This window comes from Cupressus sempervirens, chromosome 4, assembly GCF_028749045.1.
Source record: "Cupressus sempervirens isolate cs-2001-9-10 chromosome 4, ASM2874904v1, whole genome shotgun sequence".
NCBI classification, from domain to species: domain Eukaryota; kingdom Viridiplantae; phylum Streptophyta; class Pinopsida; order Cupressales; family Cupressaceae; genus Cupressus; species Cupressus sempervirens.
Window position 1 is genome coordinate 462,972,436 of NC_143121.1, and position 19,968 is coordinate 462,992,403.

The 19,968-nt window shown below is 37.8% G+C and overlaps 1 protein-coding gene across 17 annotated transcripts in view; it reads right to left on the reverse strand.

Moving 5' to 3' along the window:
• The window catches only part of LOC149561983 (ZIP metal ion transporter family), a 173,512-nt gene extending 153,927 nt beyond the window's left edge, over positions 1 to 19,585 (reverse strand). For 2 of the 17 annotated variants that reach the window (XM_089825518.1, XM_089825508.1), the window contains exons 1-7: positions 19,324 to 19,548; positions 19,048 to 19,188; positions 18,783 to 18,900; positions 17,935 to 17,993; positions 17,728 to 17,820; positions 17,446 to 17,541; positions 17,250 to 17,328 (exon numbers count right to left, since the gene is read on the reverse strand). In XM_089825518.1, the coding sequence (XP_089681644.1) occupies positions 17,250 to 17,328; positions 17,446 to 17,541; positions 17,728 to 17,820; positions 17,935 to 17,993; positions 18,783 to 18,846 (391 nt within the window). In that variant the 5' untranslated portion in view covers positions 18,847 to 18,900; positions 19,048 to 19,188; positions 19,324 to 19,548. Of the gene's footprint in view, positions 1 to 17,249; positions 17,329 to 17,445; positions 17,542 to 17,727; positions 17,821 to 17,934; positions 17,994 to 18,101; positions 18,901 to 19,047; positions 19,189 to 19,225 lie in introns of those variants that run through there. The other 15 variants (XM_089825516.1, XM_089825515.1, XM_089825505.1 and 12 more) reach the window with 15 other exon arrangements.
• Between the last annotated feature and the right edge of the window lie 383 nt (positions 19,586 to 19,968).

Genomic DNA, 19,968 nt, shown 5'->3' on the forward strand with positions numbered 1-19,968 from the left:
AAACTATGAATTCTTACTTCTCAAGGGTGGCTAGTCTAAGAGATGAACTTGCAAGTATAGGGACCATAGTTGAAGACAAAGAGCTAACACTTATGGCTATAGATGGATTACTGGATTCATGGGAAACATTCTCAAAAGGAGTAAGTGCTAGAGACAATCTTCCTGACTTCAATAGACTTAAAGAAGATTGCCTTCAAGAAGAATCTAGGAAACTTAAGAAAGGGGGAAAAATGAAAATTGAAGATGAAGAACTTCATGTTCTCAACACAAATTCCTATAAAGGTAAGAAGAAGCACTTCAAGAAGAAGAAGGGTAATCAAAGAAATGACAAACCTAAGAAAAATCTATCCAAAATAAAATGCTTCAAATGTGAAAAATTTGGACACTAAAGATCTAATTGCCCTGAGAATACAAAGTAGCAAGTAAACTGTACAAACATTACTAGGAAAGAAGAAAACTATGATCTTGAAAATCGTGTATTGTATTCTACACTATCAAATGAAATATCAATCAAAGCATAGGTAATTGATAGTGGATCATCTCGACACATTACAAGATACAAAGAAGCACTAGACTCTCTATCGGAAGAAGTTGATGGCGAAGTTACCATCGTTGATAATTCGTCTCATTCAGTCAAAGGAATTGGGAATTACACCTTGAAACTGAAGTCAAGTAATTCTCTACATCTCAAAGGAGTACTCTATGTACTAGGAATAAAAAGGAATCTAATCTCTGTTACAGCGCTTGAAGATGATAGACATAATGTTGCATTCATGGACGGTAAAGTAATGACCTGGTCTAAGAACTCTTCATTTAAAAAATCAAAGTTGATTGGTCAAAGAAAGGGATACTTGTATGAATTAAAATATAGAACCTAGTCAACCTATTCAAGCCTTAATTCATGAAGCTATTGATATTAGCAAAATATGGCACAGAAGGTTAAGACATCTAAATTTCAAAACCTTATCAACTATGGAGAAGATGGTTACTGGTTTACTTGAGTTGAATAAAGATCATTCAAGCATATGCAAAGGATGCGCTTTGGTTAAGAACACCGAAAGTCCATTTCCTGATAGCACTAGAAAAACTAACAATGTTTTGGAATTAGTCCACTCCAATTTATGTAGACCTATGTTTGTTCCTTCTCTTGGAGGATTCTGGTACTACATACTTTTTATAGATGACTTCTCTAGGAAAACTTGGATTTACTTCTTAAAATATAAAGAATCAGAAGAAATCCTTAAGAGATTTAAAGAATTCAAAAGCTTAACTAAAAACTTATCAAGACACAAAATTAAAACTCTTAGGACTGATAATGGAGGGGAATATACTTCAGATTTGTTTAAAGAGTTTTGTAAATAAGTAGGAATTAAGAGGGAGTGTACTAAATCTTATAACCCACAACAAAACGGGGTAGCAGAAAGGAAGAATAGAACAATTATAGAAGCAACAAGAGCTATGATTTTTGATGAAATTTTAGAATATTATCTTTGGGCAAAAGCCTCTAATACTATTGTCTATATACAAAACAGAAGTCCTCACTTCCACCTTGGAGTTAAAACTCCTAAAGAAGTCTTTACTAAGGTTAAATCTAATATAAGCCATCTTAGGATATTTAGGTGCCTAGTATATATACATGTTCCAAAAGAAAAGAGAACTAAGTTAGAACCCTCTAGGAGGAAAAGTATTTTTGTCAGGTATAGTGAAACCTCTAAAGCATATAGAATTTTCATACCTAATCAAAAAAACATTGAACTTAGTAGGGATGTAATATTTGAAGAAGATTTAACATTCAAAAGAGCCTTTAGTTCTAAAGATCCCATACATTTACCTAGTTCTTAAGAAAATAATGAATCTAAGTTTCTGAGGGAGAACATTGAAGAGATTGAAGATGAAATTCAAAATCTTAATATTGAGAAAACTCAAAATTCTAAGAAAAGACCACTTTCGGCTATTAAGACTATAGAGGAAGCACAAGACTTTGTTACACCATCTAGAACCTTCAAAGAAAGCAAAAAACCCAAAAGATTTTCTAGTTATGCAAAAAACATGAGTAATTTATTTAAATCAGAACCAACCAATGTTTCAGATGCTATTAAACATACAACCTAGAAGGATGCCACGACAAAAAAATACCAATCCATTATTAAGAATGATGTTTGGGAAATTGTTCCAAGACCTGAATGAAAATCTGTTGTTTCTTCTAAGTGGATATTTAAAATCAAGCATGCTGCCGACAGTAGCATTGAAAAAGATAAAGCCAAATTCATAACCAAAAGTTTCTCTCAAAAGGAGGGAATTGATTATGAAGAAACCTTTGCTCTAGTTGCCAGATACACCTCTGTAAGAGCAGTCCTAGCTATTGTAGCATCGAAGGAATGGAAAGTACATCAGATGGATGTAAAAACAACATTTTTGAATGAAAAGATTACAAAAGAGGTATATTTGGAGCAACCTGAAGGATTTGAAACTCATAACCCTAAAGTTTTTGTTTGCAAGCTCAAGAAAGCTCTCTATGGGCTTAAACAGGCTCCAAGGGCATGGTATCAAAGAATGGATAAGTATCTCACCAATTTAGGATTCTAATCTCTATTATAAAAAGGATAAAGATGATATGATAATTTTGATACTATATGTTGATGATTTACTAATAAAAGGTGATGATCATCTTATAGATCAATGCAAGAAAGATCTAATCAGAGAATTTGAAATAAAATATTTAAGACTCCTTCATTACTTCCTAGGACTAGAAGTATGGCAGAACTCTGACAACATCATACTTAATCAAGGAAAGTATACACTAGACATCTTGAAGAGATTTGGAATGTAGAATTGTAGACCTATGTCTTCTCCTATGGAGACTAATCTACACAAACTTAAGGAAGCAGCAGCAGAATCACCCTCCATAGGTTCTACTCTTTATAGACAGATGATTGAGTCCTTTATGTACTTGGTAAATACAAGACCTGATATTTACTATGTTGTTAATGCTTTAAGTCAGTTTATGTGTGAGCCAAAGGAGATTCACCTAGTTGCAGTCAAACACATTGTAGAATACTTACAAGGCACTCTTAACCTTGGGCTCAAATATGAGAAAGTTGACTTGGACTTACATGGATTCACAGACTTAAATTGGGGTGGAAGTGTTAATGATAGAAAAAGCACTTTAGGAGGATGTTTCAGATTAGGCTCAGCAATGATATCATGGATATGCAGAAAGAAATCATCTGTAGCATAGACTTCCACAAAAGTTGAATACATTGCAGCAGCAATGGCCTCTCGGGAAGCAGTTTGGCTTAGAAAGTTACTTGTGGGATTATTTGGTCAGCCCATGAATCCTACTATTATTCATTGTGATAATCAGAGTTCCGTCGAGCTATCTGTGTATCCAGTTTTTCATGACAAGTCCAAGCATATTGAAATTCCTTACCATTATGTAAGAGATATGGTAAACAAGAATATTGTAAAATTAGAATACATTTGCACTGTAGATCAGACAACAGATATTCTTACCAAACCTCTCTCACGAGTGAAGATAGATCACTTCAAGAAAAGACTTGGTATGGTTGAATTATAATACATTTATATTCTTTAAATTATTAATAAAATATTTTTTATTGTCAAACTATTGACTGTTATGGGCTCCACCATTTGTATTCATTATTTAAGAGGTGACAATCTCTAAGATAATGAACACTTGTATAAAAAACATTATGAGAAATGACAATCTCTTAGATAATGTGTTGAACAGTAGAGAACTACTGTCAGATCTGGATGAGTTCAAGATCACATTGTGATATAGACATTTATATGCCTATAAGTCACAACTTGGATAAAGGAAGAATTTAATTATTCTAAGGATTTTATCCTGTGAACTGGAAGATCTTAACTCAGGATCATATTGTGATATAGGCCTGCCAGTACCTATGAGTCACAACTTGGATAAAGGAAGAATTTAATCATTCTCCAAATTTTATCCTGTATATTGCATGGAATGCAATATCATTATCACTAGTATAAGTGATAAGTCATATCATAGGTATAATAATATGACAACGTATCATGTGTTCAATGATACCACATGCTTAGAAGATTCAGATAGATATAGAGTATCAATCTATGCTTATTCATCTTTATTGATGATGCTAGATATGTTATCTCTTAGTATGATTATTAAGTTAAGAGGGAGTGTTAATTCTGTAACTTCGAAATCATACTGGTCTGATAGTACAGATCATAAAGATTCTGATTATGCATAAAATGCTTTACTAATGAAGGCCTACTAAGTTAACGATTCGGATGCGGATTCTGAAACAGATACGGGATGCGAGGATTTTTTCCTAAATGCAGATGCAGATGCAGGAGGAAACGTGTGTGTGTGTGTGCGCAAGGAAAATAGTTATGGATTTAATGTTGCAAGGAGGATAAATCAAGCCATTAATAGATCTTGTTTTTCTCACTTTTGATGTTGTCCATACCATCAATGGAAAGATAATCCAAACAACAGGAGGTCAAGCAAAGAATGGACAAAGAGTGGGATGCATACATGCAATTTGGGCAGTGGCTTTTGTTAACCAATGGATGGCGCACGTTTCTGATTACAATGTGAAGGATGTGGTAGAAGTGCGTTATGAAAATTATGGGAAGACCTCCTTTCACACACATTAAATAGGTACATCCAATGAGGTTGCAGTTTTCAATTAATATATAAGTGCGAGTTTCAGCTTGAACAGTATATCCATTTTATCAAGTGCATGATCGTGTCTAGTTGCCACTAGGCCCATGGATGCCCCCGGATGCATCCAGAAGCCCTGCAGATGCTGGCAAGACGCCAGCTTCAAGCTCCTAGATGCGTCCTGGCTTCTAGACGCATCTAGGAGCCTGCAACTAGCTTCCCTTCCAAACGCATCCAAGAGCCTATGGCTAGCTTCCTACCAACATCCGCAGGGCTTTCGGACGCATCCCAATTTCGTCTGCATCGGACGCGAAAGCCTAGCCTGTAGGAGACGAATCAGTATCCTAGAAGGCCTATATATATAATTGTCTAGTCTTCAATTATGATCAATGTCTCCCTTGGGGTAATGTTGTTTGAGATTAAACTTAAACAAATTAGTTAGTTTAATCACTAACTAAATCTATTCCTTCATTAAATGCCAATTTGGAGAGAACAATTATGGCTGACCTAGAGAGGGACATGTCACTTCTAGGGACATGCCCCTTGGGTACCATATTTATGTAGGTTATGATTGGGGATAATGGACACACATTGAAACTAAGTTTGCTCCTTTACCATTCACTGCCTCATACAAATTATAGCAGAATAAATATATTATTACAAAACTATATATCTCAACAAGAAGGATTAATATTCCATCTATAATTGATCAAGACCATCTCTAGCACTTTAAAGGTATTATAACAGTTTGATTTAGTAGAAGAATTTGTAGAAACTTTACAATTTGTACCATTTACTTTAAATCACTTAGTCGACTAGGAATCATGAGAGTCAAGCACATAAGCTATGTGTCCAAGTACCCTGCCAAAATTAGTAACTCTCTAAACCTGACTTACTACAAATATTAAGTCTCTAAATAATTGCTCAAGCCAAAGATGTCAAAACTCAACACTACTTAGAGCTAGCTCAAGTGCTCTTTTGTAATTACAAACCCTAACTTTCTTGCAATAAACACATACTATATATAGTAAGTGTGCCAAACTTAACCAAACAAAGAGCAATCCCGAACTCTCTTGTCCTCTAAAATGGGAATTGATCTCCAAATTTGACAACTGAGACCCTCTAACCAACCGACTTAGCCTACAAGGGCCAATGATAAGCTAAACAAAACCACCAATCATGGTGAGCTACAAAGGGGACATTACAGTCTGCCCTCATAGCTATTGTTTGTCCCCAAGCAATCTCATAAATAAATAACACACTACTCCAACTGGATCCAAAGTGTAGAGCTGTGTAATGTCCTTGTGATCACCAACTAGCTCTTGGAACATCATCAATAGTACAATTGACAAAACCTGCCAAACTGAATCAAATCTGACTAAAGATGTCGTGGGAGTGAATATCACATAAGAAGCCACTCAGAATGCTGCCAAAGCTTGCTTCCCAATAGTGAGCAAAGTGAGGTGTCGTACAAATTGTCCAATGCATGCACAACTGAAATGTGCATCCGAAAAGGGTAATTCACGAGAGGTTCAAAGGATTGTTCACGAAGTGAAACTCAACAGATGGCTCAACTAGTAAGGTAGAAGTTGCTGATATGACAGTATATTCACACACTTCTTCCAAGTTAGTTGTATGCTCATCCAAAACCCAATCTTGGGAACTATTACCAACCACTATGTTTTCTGACTTATTTTCCAATGTCTTATTTTTGTTTTGTGATGTAGACCCCTTAAAAATGGATGTCATATACTGTGATGATATGTCTACAAATGTTGAGTGTGAAAGCAATACACCCATCCTTTCATGATAGTCTAAAAGCTTATACAATTCTTTTATCATGGCATTTGACTGCTTCCAAGAAATAGTCATATTGTTCAACTAAATTTCCTAACTTTAAGCTGAAACTTACCAACAAGCTGGCAGGAAAATGGCTCCTGAAAAAAACTAATATGCAATCAGAAGTACTAACATGCAATAACTGATACCACAGATGCCACCACTGAGCATTGTCATGCAACCATTAAACTAACATGCAAGTGTCGAACACTAACGTGCAACCCTCATAATCAACATGCAAACATCTAGGTAATCTCAAAACTAACATTCAAATGAAAATCTTTTAACATGCAAAATGAAGTCCCTAACATGCAATTTTATATTTCTGATCAATCCAATAGGATGGCAGGAAACTGCTTTGATACCACTATAATGACCTCAAGTTCTCCTTCACATACATTTATACAAATATTGTATGGTATCATTAATTATAACAGCAAACCCATAAATCAAAAGTTCTGATTTTTCACCATACAATGAGTCTGAAAATTCCAAATCTAATTTCCCAGTTATACAATTACTTTATCAATAAACAAATTACAACCTAGTTCATAGAAAGTGATTACGTATCTAATTCCAATATACCCATTTTCTGATTTTTACTTTCTTAGGTTGGCTATTGAAAAAGCAGCACTAAATGACTCCAAAAAGCAGCTAAAAAATGATTTCTCCACCTTAAAATCCACAAGAAGCTGAAAACTGCAATCACCTTTATTGAATTCACTAAATACTCTGAATCTATACTAATTTCTAAATTGGCACAAATATGACCCCAAAATGATGCCATCATTGGTACGCAAGATCCAATGGGTCTTTTGTTAAAATTTGTAACAGCGATAGAGATCTCTCTCGAAATCTGGACGTTATTATCGTTATTGTCATCTTCAGCTGAAAAGAACACTTAAATTTAATTTGTAATAATAAATGTAAATGACGTGTCATTCACATGCATTGAGGCATGAATATTCAAAGAGTCATAATTAATTATAGGAGTTATGAGAAACTCAAGAGACCTTCGGTTATAATATGAAAAGTCTCTCCTATTGTTATACATTCGCATCAAGCAAAGGATATTGTACACTTGAACTTTTATTATCAATAAATATATATTTTGTTGTGTGGCTGGGTTTTTCCCTTCATTCTCGAAGGGTTTTCCCAGGATATTTCTGGTGTTCTTTGTTTCAGTTTTTCTCTTTCTTATTGCTGGTTATCTTTATGAATTTATGGGCTTTAGTTTTAACATCTTTCACCATTTCAAACTGCTAAAAACACTCAGATATTGATACCCTCCAATGCTGAAGTGCAAAAAACCTTGTCTCATACACAATGCTCAAATTCCAAGAAACAAATCAAAAGCAGACATTCACATAATGATATCAATTTGCACATTGCCCTTTTCCTAAATCCTTCATGAGATTTGATTAAAGCGGCTTCTCAATTAAGTCAGATTAATGACTTATTAAATTGCTTGGATTGACTTTATAATATCATTTTATAACCTCCTTGGTTTAGACACCCAATTAATGCAATCAATAAATTCACTATGATGATGTCTTGTGGCCCTAATTTACTTTATAGCTTTATAATAGACTTTGTAATTAATTGTTAATAAAGTTCACTTTTAATATTATCAGATTTCCACAATCCATTTGTAAAATAAATTGTTTTTTGGATTCAATTGTGTGTTTTTTTACCATCAACGTTTCAGATCATACTACATGATCCATCATTAGGATGAGAAAGTGCAGGATAGTAAAGATATGCAGACTGAACCTTTCTCACGAGCTATAAGAAGAGAAGGGGAGAGCATGCACAATAAAGTTCACTTTATTAATAATTTAATAACATAAATTTGTTCCATCAATATTAAATCACTGAGTCAACTAGAAATCATGATAGTCAAGTGCATAAGCGATGTGACCAGTTGCCCTAAATTAGCACCTCTGTGAATCGTACTATAAATAGCAAGTCCCTGAATAATTGCTCAAACCAAAGATACCAAAGTTCAACACTTCTGAGAGCTCGCTCAGGTGCTCTTCTATAATTAGAAGCCCTGATTTTCCTGAAATGGACACTTATCTTCAATCGTAAGCGTGCCAAACTGAACCAAACAAAGAGCAATCTTGAACTCTCCTATTCTCTGAAATGGGAATTGACCTCCAAACTAGCTTAGCCTATGAGGGCCAATGATAGGGTAAACCAAACCACCGACCATGGTGAGCTAAAAGGATGACATTACAGTTTATTAGCGATTTACTTGGCAAGGGATTCAACATGCGAGTACTCATCGAGTTCTACAACCTTGATGTGCAATTATCAATCTACTTTCTTTCATTATTCTAATTAGAAGCTTGTAGACCTTTTTCTTTTATTTATTCACTTTCAGGCATAGGTTCTTGAAAAGGAGATCACGAGAGCAGCAGGATAATTGCCTCCTTTCATCATATCATAAACATTGGAGGCATTAAGCATCATTTGGATATGACCAATCTACACACAAATGAAGACTTGTCAAAAAATTGATGTTTTTTGTGTACAATTGCTATGCTAAATCACACTCATTAAGGGAATCATGGATTTCCTACAGCCCGAGTTAGAGAGGCACTTGCGCTCTACATTTTTCCACTGCCACCATAGGTTCATGAACCTTGTTTGTTAGCAGAGTTTATAGGAGAGGTGCAAGACTCGCTCATAGGATTATTTGGATTGGCCCCCTTAGTCTTGGACATTCCCCTGTGAGCAAACTCAAGTCCTAAGTGTACCTTCCACAGTAATAGATGCTGATTACACCAATTTTTCTCACTTGCACCTTGGTACAGACATAAGACAGCATTGGTTTCCAGTCATGAAGACGTCAATCTTATAGGATTATTACATTGGTAATAGATGATGATTACACCAATTTTTCTCACTTGTGCCTTGGTACAGTCATAAGACAGCATTCGTTTCCAATCATTAGGACATCAATCTTATATTTAAATGTAATGGGCACCCCTGGATGTCCCAAAAAACTAAACCAAATTGCTGAAAGGAATTATGTCAAACAATTTGCATTCAACTTCTTATTTCTCCGTTTAATGTTTTAAACCCCTTATAATTCCGGAAATCAAACATTTATTGTTTGTTGTGTTTCGTGCATGGAATTGGTATCATACAACATAAACAAGAAAGCAACTACAATGATATGCAAAGTGGAAATGAACTGCTGCTAATAAAATGTTATTTTCAGAATTCATAAAATCAAATACATAGCAGATTTATCAACTCACTAATTACTTCAGCAATATTGTCATAATACTCCAGCCCATGTGTACGAACTTGCTGCTACAATACTTTGTCCTCCAATCAGTCCACTACCTTCATAATACCATTCCCTCCAAGCGGCATAAGCGTCGGACAAGTAGCGAAGAAGATATGAGCAAAATATCAAATCTGCCTGTAGCCGAAAATGCAACTAAACTACCTGATAATGAAGCCAATAAGAAAGAATTCCAAAGGCCAAACCCCAAGGGAATGACGTCTAGAATGTTACAAGAGAGGATAGACGTCCTCAAATGCCAAAAACAAAGCTGCAACTCACACACCAATTTCTTCTCATATTCAACCTGTCTAATGAAGCCACAAATGCTTCCTTTTATTCTATTCCCACGGGTCCCCTCAACTCTTATGGGCAATGTGGGATAAAAGATGTGTAATATAAAACATATATTAAAATACCCCTTATGTCTCCCTTGGGTACACATCACCATAAAATAAATATTAAAGTAACACTTTAATATTTTACAATTAAATTAGACGTTACTTTAATAAAACTTCAGGCATTAAAATGTATTAGCAATTGGACTCCGAATAATGCGAGTGATAGCTCATCGGAAAGCTCTCACCGAGGAGTATCGAATCCAATCACCAAAATTGATCTGCACTGTGTCCTGCTGACTTACTAAAAATAGTAAGTATGCCTGAAACTAAGTAAATCAACTTCGTTTTGGCCCAAACTGGAAATGACTAGGCCAAAACACTCCAAGATCCCATTAAACCCTTCATTAGCCCTCGGGACCATGTAGAACAAGGCTAACGCGCACACACTTGGTCAACTGCTAAAATGGGGACATTACAGTCCGCCCCCCTTGAAATTGCTTGTCCTCAAGCAATCTCAGTCCAACCTGCTGAATAACCTGCTCACTCTCCCATGTAGAATCTTCCTCCGGCAGGTCTTTCCATTTGACCAAATACTCTTTCACTATCCTGTTTCTAAGCTTCCTCTCTCTGGTATCCACAATAGCCTCAGGTACTAACACAAGCTTCCCCTCTTCATCCAAAGGGGGTAAATCTGCAGAAGGCACTACACTCTGACCAATGGCTTTCTTAAGCCTAGACACATGAAACACATTGTGCACTCGATTGCCCTCTGGAAGCTCAAGCTCATAGGCGACTTTGCCCACTTTGCGAATCACCCTGTAGGGACCATAAAATCTAGGTTTCAACTTTTCAGCTCCGCTCTTCTTGAGCGATGACTGTCTATATGGTTGTAGCCTCAAGTAAACCATATCCCCTACCTCAAAGCTACGCTCTATTCGGTGCTGATCAGCATACAATTTCTGTTGATTCTGGGCCTGTTGTATATTCTCTTTGAGCACTTTCAGGATGTCCTGACTATCCTGTAATAAGTTTTTGGCTTTGGGCACTCTACTGTCCCCCAAAACTAAATCCATGAAGCTAGGTGCTTCATAACCATAGAGTGCCATGAAAGGAGTCATCTTGATGGACATATGATAAGTGGTGTTATAACAATACTCTCCCATATGCAACCATCTGATCCAAGCCTTTTGTTGTGTAGTTACATAGTTCCTCAAATATCCTTCCGCCCATTTATTCACAATCTCTGTTTGCCCATCTGTTTGCGGATGATAACTAGTGCTAGGTGTAAGATCTGTACCACACAACCTAAACAACTCTTGCCAAAAAACACTCATAAACTTACTATCCCGGTCGCTGACAATGAATCTAGGCAACCCATGTAACCTGAATATCTCTTTAAAGAAAAGATCTGCCACCTGTGCTGCTGTGTAAGTGGACGGAATAGCAAAGAAGTGAGCAAACTTCGTCAAGCGGTCCACCACCACATAGATGCAATCCCTTCCCTGCACTCGTGGTAAACCAATGATGAAGTCCATCGAAATACTTTCCCATTTCCTATCAGGAATGGGCAAGGGTTGTAATAAACCTGCAGGAAATGTGTGTTCTCCCTTATTCTGTTGACAAACCATACACTCCCTGACATACCTCTGAACATCATCCTTGAGCCCTTTCCATGAAAACCGCTCTCGGATCTACCTGTAGGTCTTGAAGACCCCCGGATGTCCTGCTGTGGGTGCATCATGAAATGCCTTCAATATCGCCTCTCTCAAATGTGATGACGGAATCAAATAAACCCTATCCTGAACTCTGATCAATCCATCTATCACCTCATAGCGATCATCCTGTATGGTACCTGAAATCAATCCAGAAGCCCAAGCATCTCCGACATACTCTGCTATAATCCGATCTCTCCAATCTCCTGAAATCTCTGCCAGAGCACATAAGTGAGGTCTCCGAGATAAGGCATCAGCCACCACATTTTTCTTACCTTTGACAAACTCTATGTCAAAGTCATAAGCCTGCAATTTAGTCACCCATTTTTGTTGCCGGTCATTAAGATCACGCTGGCTCATGAAGTATTTAATACTGTTGTGATCAGTCTTGATCACAAAACGTCCACCTACCAAATATGATCGAAATTTGGCCAATGCATGCATTATGGCCAACATCTCCCGATCAATGCAATGGGATGCTTCTCCTGCATCAATACTGCTCCAATCCCATCACCTGATGCATCACAATGAAGCTCAAAAGGCTTTGTGAAATCCGGTAGAGCTAGAACTGGACATGAAGACATTACCTGCTTGAAATGCTCAAAACAACTCTGTGCTGCCCCTGTCCACACGAAGGCTCCTTTCCTGGTAAGATCTGTCAAGGGTGTAGCAATCTGTGAGAATCCCTTAACAAACCTTCTATAAAAACCACATAAACCAAAGAATCCCTTAAGCTGTGTAAAGTTTGTGGGAGTAGGCCACTCTACAATAGCTCTAATCTTTTCGGGATCAACCCGAACGCCATCTGCACTAATGATATGCCCCAGGTAAAGGAGCTCAGTCATGCCAAACTCACATTTAGATTCCTTGGCATACAATGACTCTCTCTCCAGAATAGATAACACCTCCTCCAGATGATGTAAGTGCTCCTCCCAGGTCTTACTGAAGACCAAGATGTCATCAAAGAAGATCAAGACAAATCTCCTCAGCTGCTTCCTGAATACCTGGTTCATACAACTTTGAAATGTAGCAGGTGCATTGGTTAGACCAAATGGCATAACCATGAACTCAAAGTGGCCATAGTGACATCGGAAGGCTGTTTTCTCAATGTCCTTTTCTCTCATCCTGATCTGATGGTATCCGGATCGCAAATCAATTTTGGTGAAGAAGCATGCCCCATGCAACTCATCAATCAGCTCATCAATCCTAGGAATGGGATACCTGTTTTTAATTGTTTTCTTATTTAGTGCCCTGTAATCGATGCACATGCGCATTGTCCCATCCTTCTTCTTTACCAATACTACTGCTGAAGCAAAAGGGCTCTTACTGGGCCTGATATGCCCCATCTCCAACAAATCCTTAATCGCCTTCTCTATCTCATCCTTGTGTTTCTTAGGATGACGATAGGGAGTAATCATAACTGGTTTGGCTCCCTCCTCGAGCTCAATAACATGTTCCATCCCTCTGTCAGGAGGAACCCCATGAGGAATATCGCTAAATACTTTAGCGTGTCTATCAAGTATCTTCTGGACATCTAGTGGATGACTCTTTTCTTGTGGCTCTGGTGAAGTTGGCATAATGTGGCACTCTGCCGCCCACTCTATGTCATCATGACGAAAAAGTCTCTGCATTCTCCTCAAGGACACTATTCTGCAACCTCCATCTGAAAGCCCTCTAAGTACCACAGTTCTCCCCTCATGCTGGAATCTCATCTCCAATTTCGCTAGATTGAGTGTGAACTCAACTAGTGAAGCCATCCATGTCATGCCGAGGATGACATCATAATCTCCCATGTCCACAACATAGAACTCATCTTCCAACTCGTAGCCATCTCCAAACCTGATGCGAAGATTAGATATCTTCCGAGTGCATAATAACTTATCACCGTTAGCCACCATGACTCTAAACCCATCATGCTCCTCTGTCTGTAACCCTCTCCTGGCTACCAACTGTGAATCTATGAAGTTATGTGTAGCCCCAGTGTCAATAAGAGATATCACTTTCTGCCCCTGGATAGTACCCCTGACCTTAAATGTGATTGCCTTTTGGGCCCCTGTCAAGCGTGCCAACGATCTATCATCCTTAGGAATGTTGCTCTCCTCTATAGTGTTACCCTCATCTGAATCGGAGTGCTGATCCTCCCCTTCTGACTCTGACTCTTCTGCTGAAAAATACTCTATTTGATTTGCCTTAGCCTTGAGAGAACATTTATGAGATAAGTCCCAAGGCTCTCTACAATGGAAGCACAGCTTCTTCTTTCGAAGTTCATTCAAGGTTTCATTGTCTAGTCCTTTTGATCCTTCTTTGGGTTTGCTATACTCTTTCTGAAATGATTTTTTGTCTTTGTCCTTGCGGTAGGAAGAATCTGTTGAATGGTTTTTTCCTTTGTATACCGAAGGGGCTAAATCTCATGCCTTTTTAGTTGCTTCAGCTAACGTGAGTGGATCATGTCCCTTCACCCAACCTCGTAATGGATCAGCAAGACCATCACAAAATAACACCACCAATCTCCTAGGAGAGATATCAGTAACAAGTACAGACAAGCGCTGAAACTCGGCAATGTAAGCATCCACAGAACCTGACTGTTTTAACTGTGCTAGCTCCTTGAAATGTAACTCGGGATCCTTAGTGTCAAATCTCCCAATCAATGTTTCGGTGAATTCCTCATAGGATGTAATCTGATTATGCCCCAAAGTCACCATGCCATGATGCCACCATTCATGTGCAACGCCATCCAAGTGCATAGCCGCATACTTGATAGCCTCCTCCTCAGGCATAGGATTAAGCTGCAAGTATGTATCTACCTTCTGCACCCAAGCTCGTGCAGTCATCTTCCCTGAAGCATCATAATAAGGTAAAGAAAGTTTTCCAACTTTCTTCCTCAGCTCAAAGTTTTGATTCCTCCCTCCTGCTTTAGGCATGTGTCTCATCCTCAAGTCCATATAATCTCTAAGAGAAATATCCGCCTGAAACTCTGGTCCACTAGCCTCCCAGTCCCTCCTGAACTGATCCTGTAACTCGGTAATCTGCGGTTCGTTTACTGGATGAACCGGATCTCTGGGTGGAAAAGTGGGTAGAAGAGGTCTCGAGCTCACAGTCCGTGCTGGGCGTGCAACGTGTCTAAAGTTATCAGCCTCATTCCCATTGTTGCCGTGTCCATTATTACCATTAATGTTATTCTCAGGACCATTGTTGTTGCCTTGGCCTTCATGGTTATTGTTTCCCCCGTTGTTATTGTTTCCCTCGTTGTTATTGTTTCTGTTGTTGGCATCACCTGGATTAATATTGACACCCATCTGTCTAGCCATGAGCTGCAACATCATGTCCATTCGCCTATTCTGCTCCTGCTGCATACGCTGCCCCTGCTCTAATGTATCCAGTAACTGTCGGAACAGTACCTCCCCCTGATCTGGACCAGCATTTCTGCCTCCGCCTAATCCTGTATTCCTGTCATCTCGATCACCCATATTATTGTCCTGATCACAGAATATCTCCTCTGTGTCTGTATGGTTGGATTCAATGTCCCCCTGCACGGATGTACTAGACTGTTTGCTTTGCAAGTCTGAAATCCTATTTTGTCTTGCTCTGGTATCGCGGAAATTATAAGACCCCTGTCGCATGCTCAAACATAAATGCTTAGCCTGTGTTTTTTTTACTTACTTTTCCCTCTATCCGGCTGTTCCAAATTCCCTATAAGACCTCCACAGGATGGCAGGACTTATAGCTCTGATACCACTGTAATGGGCACCCCTGGATGTCCCAAAAAACTAAACCAAATTGCTGAAAGGAATTATGTCAAACAATTTGCATTCAACTTCTTATTTCTCCGTTTAATGTTTTAAACCCCTTATAATTCCGAAAATCAAACATTTATTGTTTGTTGTGTTTCGTGCATGGAATTGGTATCATACAACATAAACAAGAAAGCAACTACAATGATATGCAAAGTGGAAATGAACTGCTGCTAATAAAATGTTATTTTCAGAATTCATAAAATCAAATACATAGCAGATTTATCAACTCACTAATTACTTCAGCAATATTGTCATAATACTCCAGCCCATGCTTACGAACTTGCTGCTACAATACTTTGTCCTCCAATCAGTCCACTACCTTCATAATACCATTCCCTCCAAGCGGCATAAGCGTCGGACAAGTAGTGAAGAAGATATGAGCAAAATATCAAATCTGCCTGTAGCCGGAAATGCAACTAAACTGCCTGATAATGAAGCCAATAAGAAAGAATTCCAAAGGCCAAACCCCAAGGGAATGACGTCTAGAATGTTACAAGAGAGGATAGACGTCCTCAAATGCCAAAAACAAAGCTGCAACTCACACACCAATTTCTTCTCATATTCAACCTGTCTAATGAAGCCACAAATGCTTCCTTTTATTCTATTCCCACGGGTCCCCTCAACTCTTATGGGCAATGTGGGATAAAAGATGTGTAATATAAAACATATATTAAAATACCCCTTATGTCTCCCTTGGGTACACATCACCATAAAATAAATATTAAAGTAACACTTTAATATTTTACAATTAAATTAGACGTTACTTTAATAAAACTTCAGGCATTAAAATGTATTAGCAATTGGACTCCGAATAATGCGAGTGATAGCTCATCGGAAAGCTCTCACCGAGGAGTATCGAATCCAATCACCAAAATTGATCTGCACTGTGTCCTGCCGACTTACTAAAAATAGTAAGTATGCCTGAAACTAAGTAAATCAACTTCGTTTTGGCCCAAACTGGAAATGACTAGGCCAAAACACTCCAAGATCCCATTAAACCCTTCGTTAGCCCTCGGGACCATGTAGAACAAGGCTAACGCGCACACACTTGGTCAACTGCTAAAATGGGGACATTACATTAAATGAACAAAGAAAAAGGCCCTGGTCGCAAATATATTTAGTAGCATAATAAACCAGTTTCACAAATGAGACTTAGGTTAGGTCACTGGGGTTTCCAAGCTCACAAGATTACAAAACAATCCCTGATCTCGAAATACTGAAAAATAATAGCACTGTAGCACTCTACCATAGCACTTTTCAAAACAAGAAAGTCATCAACAACTAAGATAGTGAATGAATTCGACTCATTGGCAAATAAAACAACTAAGATAATGAATGACTTCAACTCATCAGCAAATAAAAGAACTTAAGAAACACCCATCAGTGTAACCCTTGCACCGACAAGTGTTGTGCTAGTAAAAATATAATATTCCTTAAAACTTTTTTGCACAAATTCCAGAAAGAAATTTTCGAACAAGCAAACTAAGTTTTCAGAGTGCCAATGTTTGTTAGACTACATTAGAACATGTCTTAAAATATCTATATGTAAAAAGAAAGAAAGGTTTCAACTCATAGACACAGGATACATACCAATTGCAGTTATTATGCCACTGAAAAGGACTTGCTTCTGGTGTTTCTTCATCAGATCCTTGCCTCCATTATCCTGATGCTGTATCCACAGCAAGGAAAAGCACACAAAGACTTTAGATTACTGTTTCAACTGCTTATGTCCCCTCAAAATTGTGTTCCTGACAAATAAATGCCTCAATAAAAACAAGGATCTCACCTTTCCACTCTTTGCTTTCTGAAACTGAGAAGGAACCAAGTTTGGTTCGGGGATAAAATTTGCAATGAAAGCAAATACTATAACTCCTCCAAAAAACTGAAATCAGCAAATATAACAGAATAAGCCAACAAGATAAGATGATAATATTCACACTGATTCTAAAGATAAAAGCCGGTGGCAAGGCAACTTCAAAATTGATCAGACACAATATTATAAGAATGACACTTTTGCCAACTTTCTGGATAGGTACCAGAGGAAATGAGCAAAAAAATCCATGCCTACCCACAAATTTGCCTTCAAGAAACCAATAGAATTAATAGCATTATGAGCCAAGTCCATAAACGAGATGCTTAGCATAAGACCTGAGGCAAATCCCTGCATAGTCAAATTACACGTGCCTCATCATTATAGTAGCAGTCTGCTCAATGAGGGAGTTAGATCGCAATCTGTTTTAAAACAATACTTCAGAGAGTAATGTTCTAAATTTACTTGGAGAAGTCCGAGCATTTTCAGGTTGGGAGTGGGGTTGAGCACCACAAAAAGAGCACCTGCATCCATAATATCTGCCTGATTAGTGCCATCGTACCGGGCATTGTTAACAAAATGATCGAGAGGGAGAAATTTTACATATAGACTATATAGAAATGAATACATACTGTTGACAGTAAAAGACAAAATGATTTTAACGGTTCCGAGCCGACTGGAAGGCAACGGGGGTTTGATGTCACAATCTTGGAGCTGCACACTTAGCCCCATGCATAGCTGTGAAACTGGGATTGATGGGAGGTAGTAGCTTCCATAAATCAAGACTAAAGACTAATGGATTTCAAAGGGCTCATTTCGATATGAATGAAATTTTGGGTTTGCAATCGTGATGAAGATGATGAATACGTTTTCCTATTATCATTTCGTGGACACTGTCCAGGTCACATAATCGTACAAAGCTGTACAAGTTCCTTTCATAAAATACAAGAAACCTATGTTCAACTCTGAAGGAAATCGCAAGCAAAATATCACTGAAACCCAATCCTGCAGATAGCCAATCTGTTGACGAAGTTCAAGTTGGAATACATATTATAAATTTGAGTTATAAAACTTCATCTGAATCTATCCCACGATGTAATGGCTAAATACGTAGAAAAGGGATTTTGCTTTACTGCAGCCAAAGTAAGATGCTCTAGACACAGGCTCGTCCAATTTATAAAGATATAAACAAATACACGTGCGTCCTTCAGACTGAACAACAAAAGCAGCAACGAGCTCTAAAATGCCTTATTATTGTAAAATAGCAGGCTACAGCCCTCATTTCCACAAATGGGGAGGAAGAAAGGGCATACCAAGTGATGTACTTGCTCCTCCAATGAGAGAAAGCATAAGGGCGACGATGACTTGAGAATCCATGCTTAATCTTCAGTTTCCACTGCGAAGAATCAATTAGAAAATCACCCAGTAAAGCTGTATAAAGGATATCCAGACATCAATCACAACAGAATTGCACTGTGTCTCGAACAAGATTTTCAGATAGTACAAATCAGATTGAGGATATCAATGATATGAATGCTAGAACATGCGGACAAGTAGATGGGACTGAATTTTTCTAACCTGTTCAACTCTTGGAGTGTATGTTTGATACATAAGAATTAGCAAGGCTGCACACACGTCGCAATGTGAAAATCTTCAGTGGAATATAAACGAAAGTTCATCAAGCGAAGTACTATCGAGAAAATATATTTGAGCTATAAACTGGAGTAAACATAGATGTAGTCAGTAAGCACGAAACTCGATACAGCTAGGATATTTTGGTGATTTTGAAAGTTTCAAATTTGGTGTAATTAGATTGGATATGAAACTATTAACCCTCAAAATTGAGATCCATACGTAGAAGAAAACGTTCGATGTGTCAGTGTTTTTCATTCAATTGGTATTCTTCTGTCTCTGCAGAACGTAGAGATTCACGATCTTTGACAGAAAATGACCTTATTCTTTACATTTACCGTACATTATTTACAATAACTTCTGCTCTGGTTCTTTTTAACTTCAGCTCTGGTTCTTTTGCATCCATTCAGAGCACTATTTTCTCTGGTATGGTGTGTTAAAATACATAACATTTTATTTTCCTGACCAATATTATATATGAACACATGAGAATAATTTGACGGAGGGTTGTTTATAATATTTTTTTAATAAATACAATTACATAAAACTAGCAATCGAGTGTGCAATAGGTACGCCGTATTTTGGTGTAAAATTTGTTCTTAAGTAACAAAAATGAAACATTTTATTTGTTCTTCTAGTGTCCCTCTCCACACATCTTTCTAACCCCTTACTCTCTCATTCTCTTCCCTCTATATTTTGCCCCTCTCTCTCTCTATCTCTCTCCATCTTCATCTTTCTTTGTCTCTCACTCTCATTCTTTCCTTGTGTCTCCTTTACAAATATTTTCTATATCTTCAACACAAGGAAAAATCAAATCCTAACTATTAACAAACCGGAACAAGACGACCTAGTTTTGCCTAGAAGCTC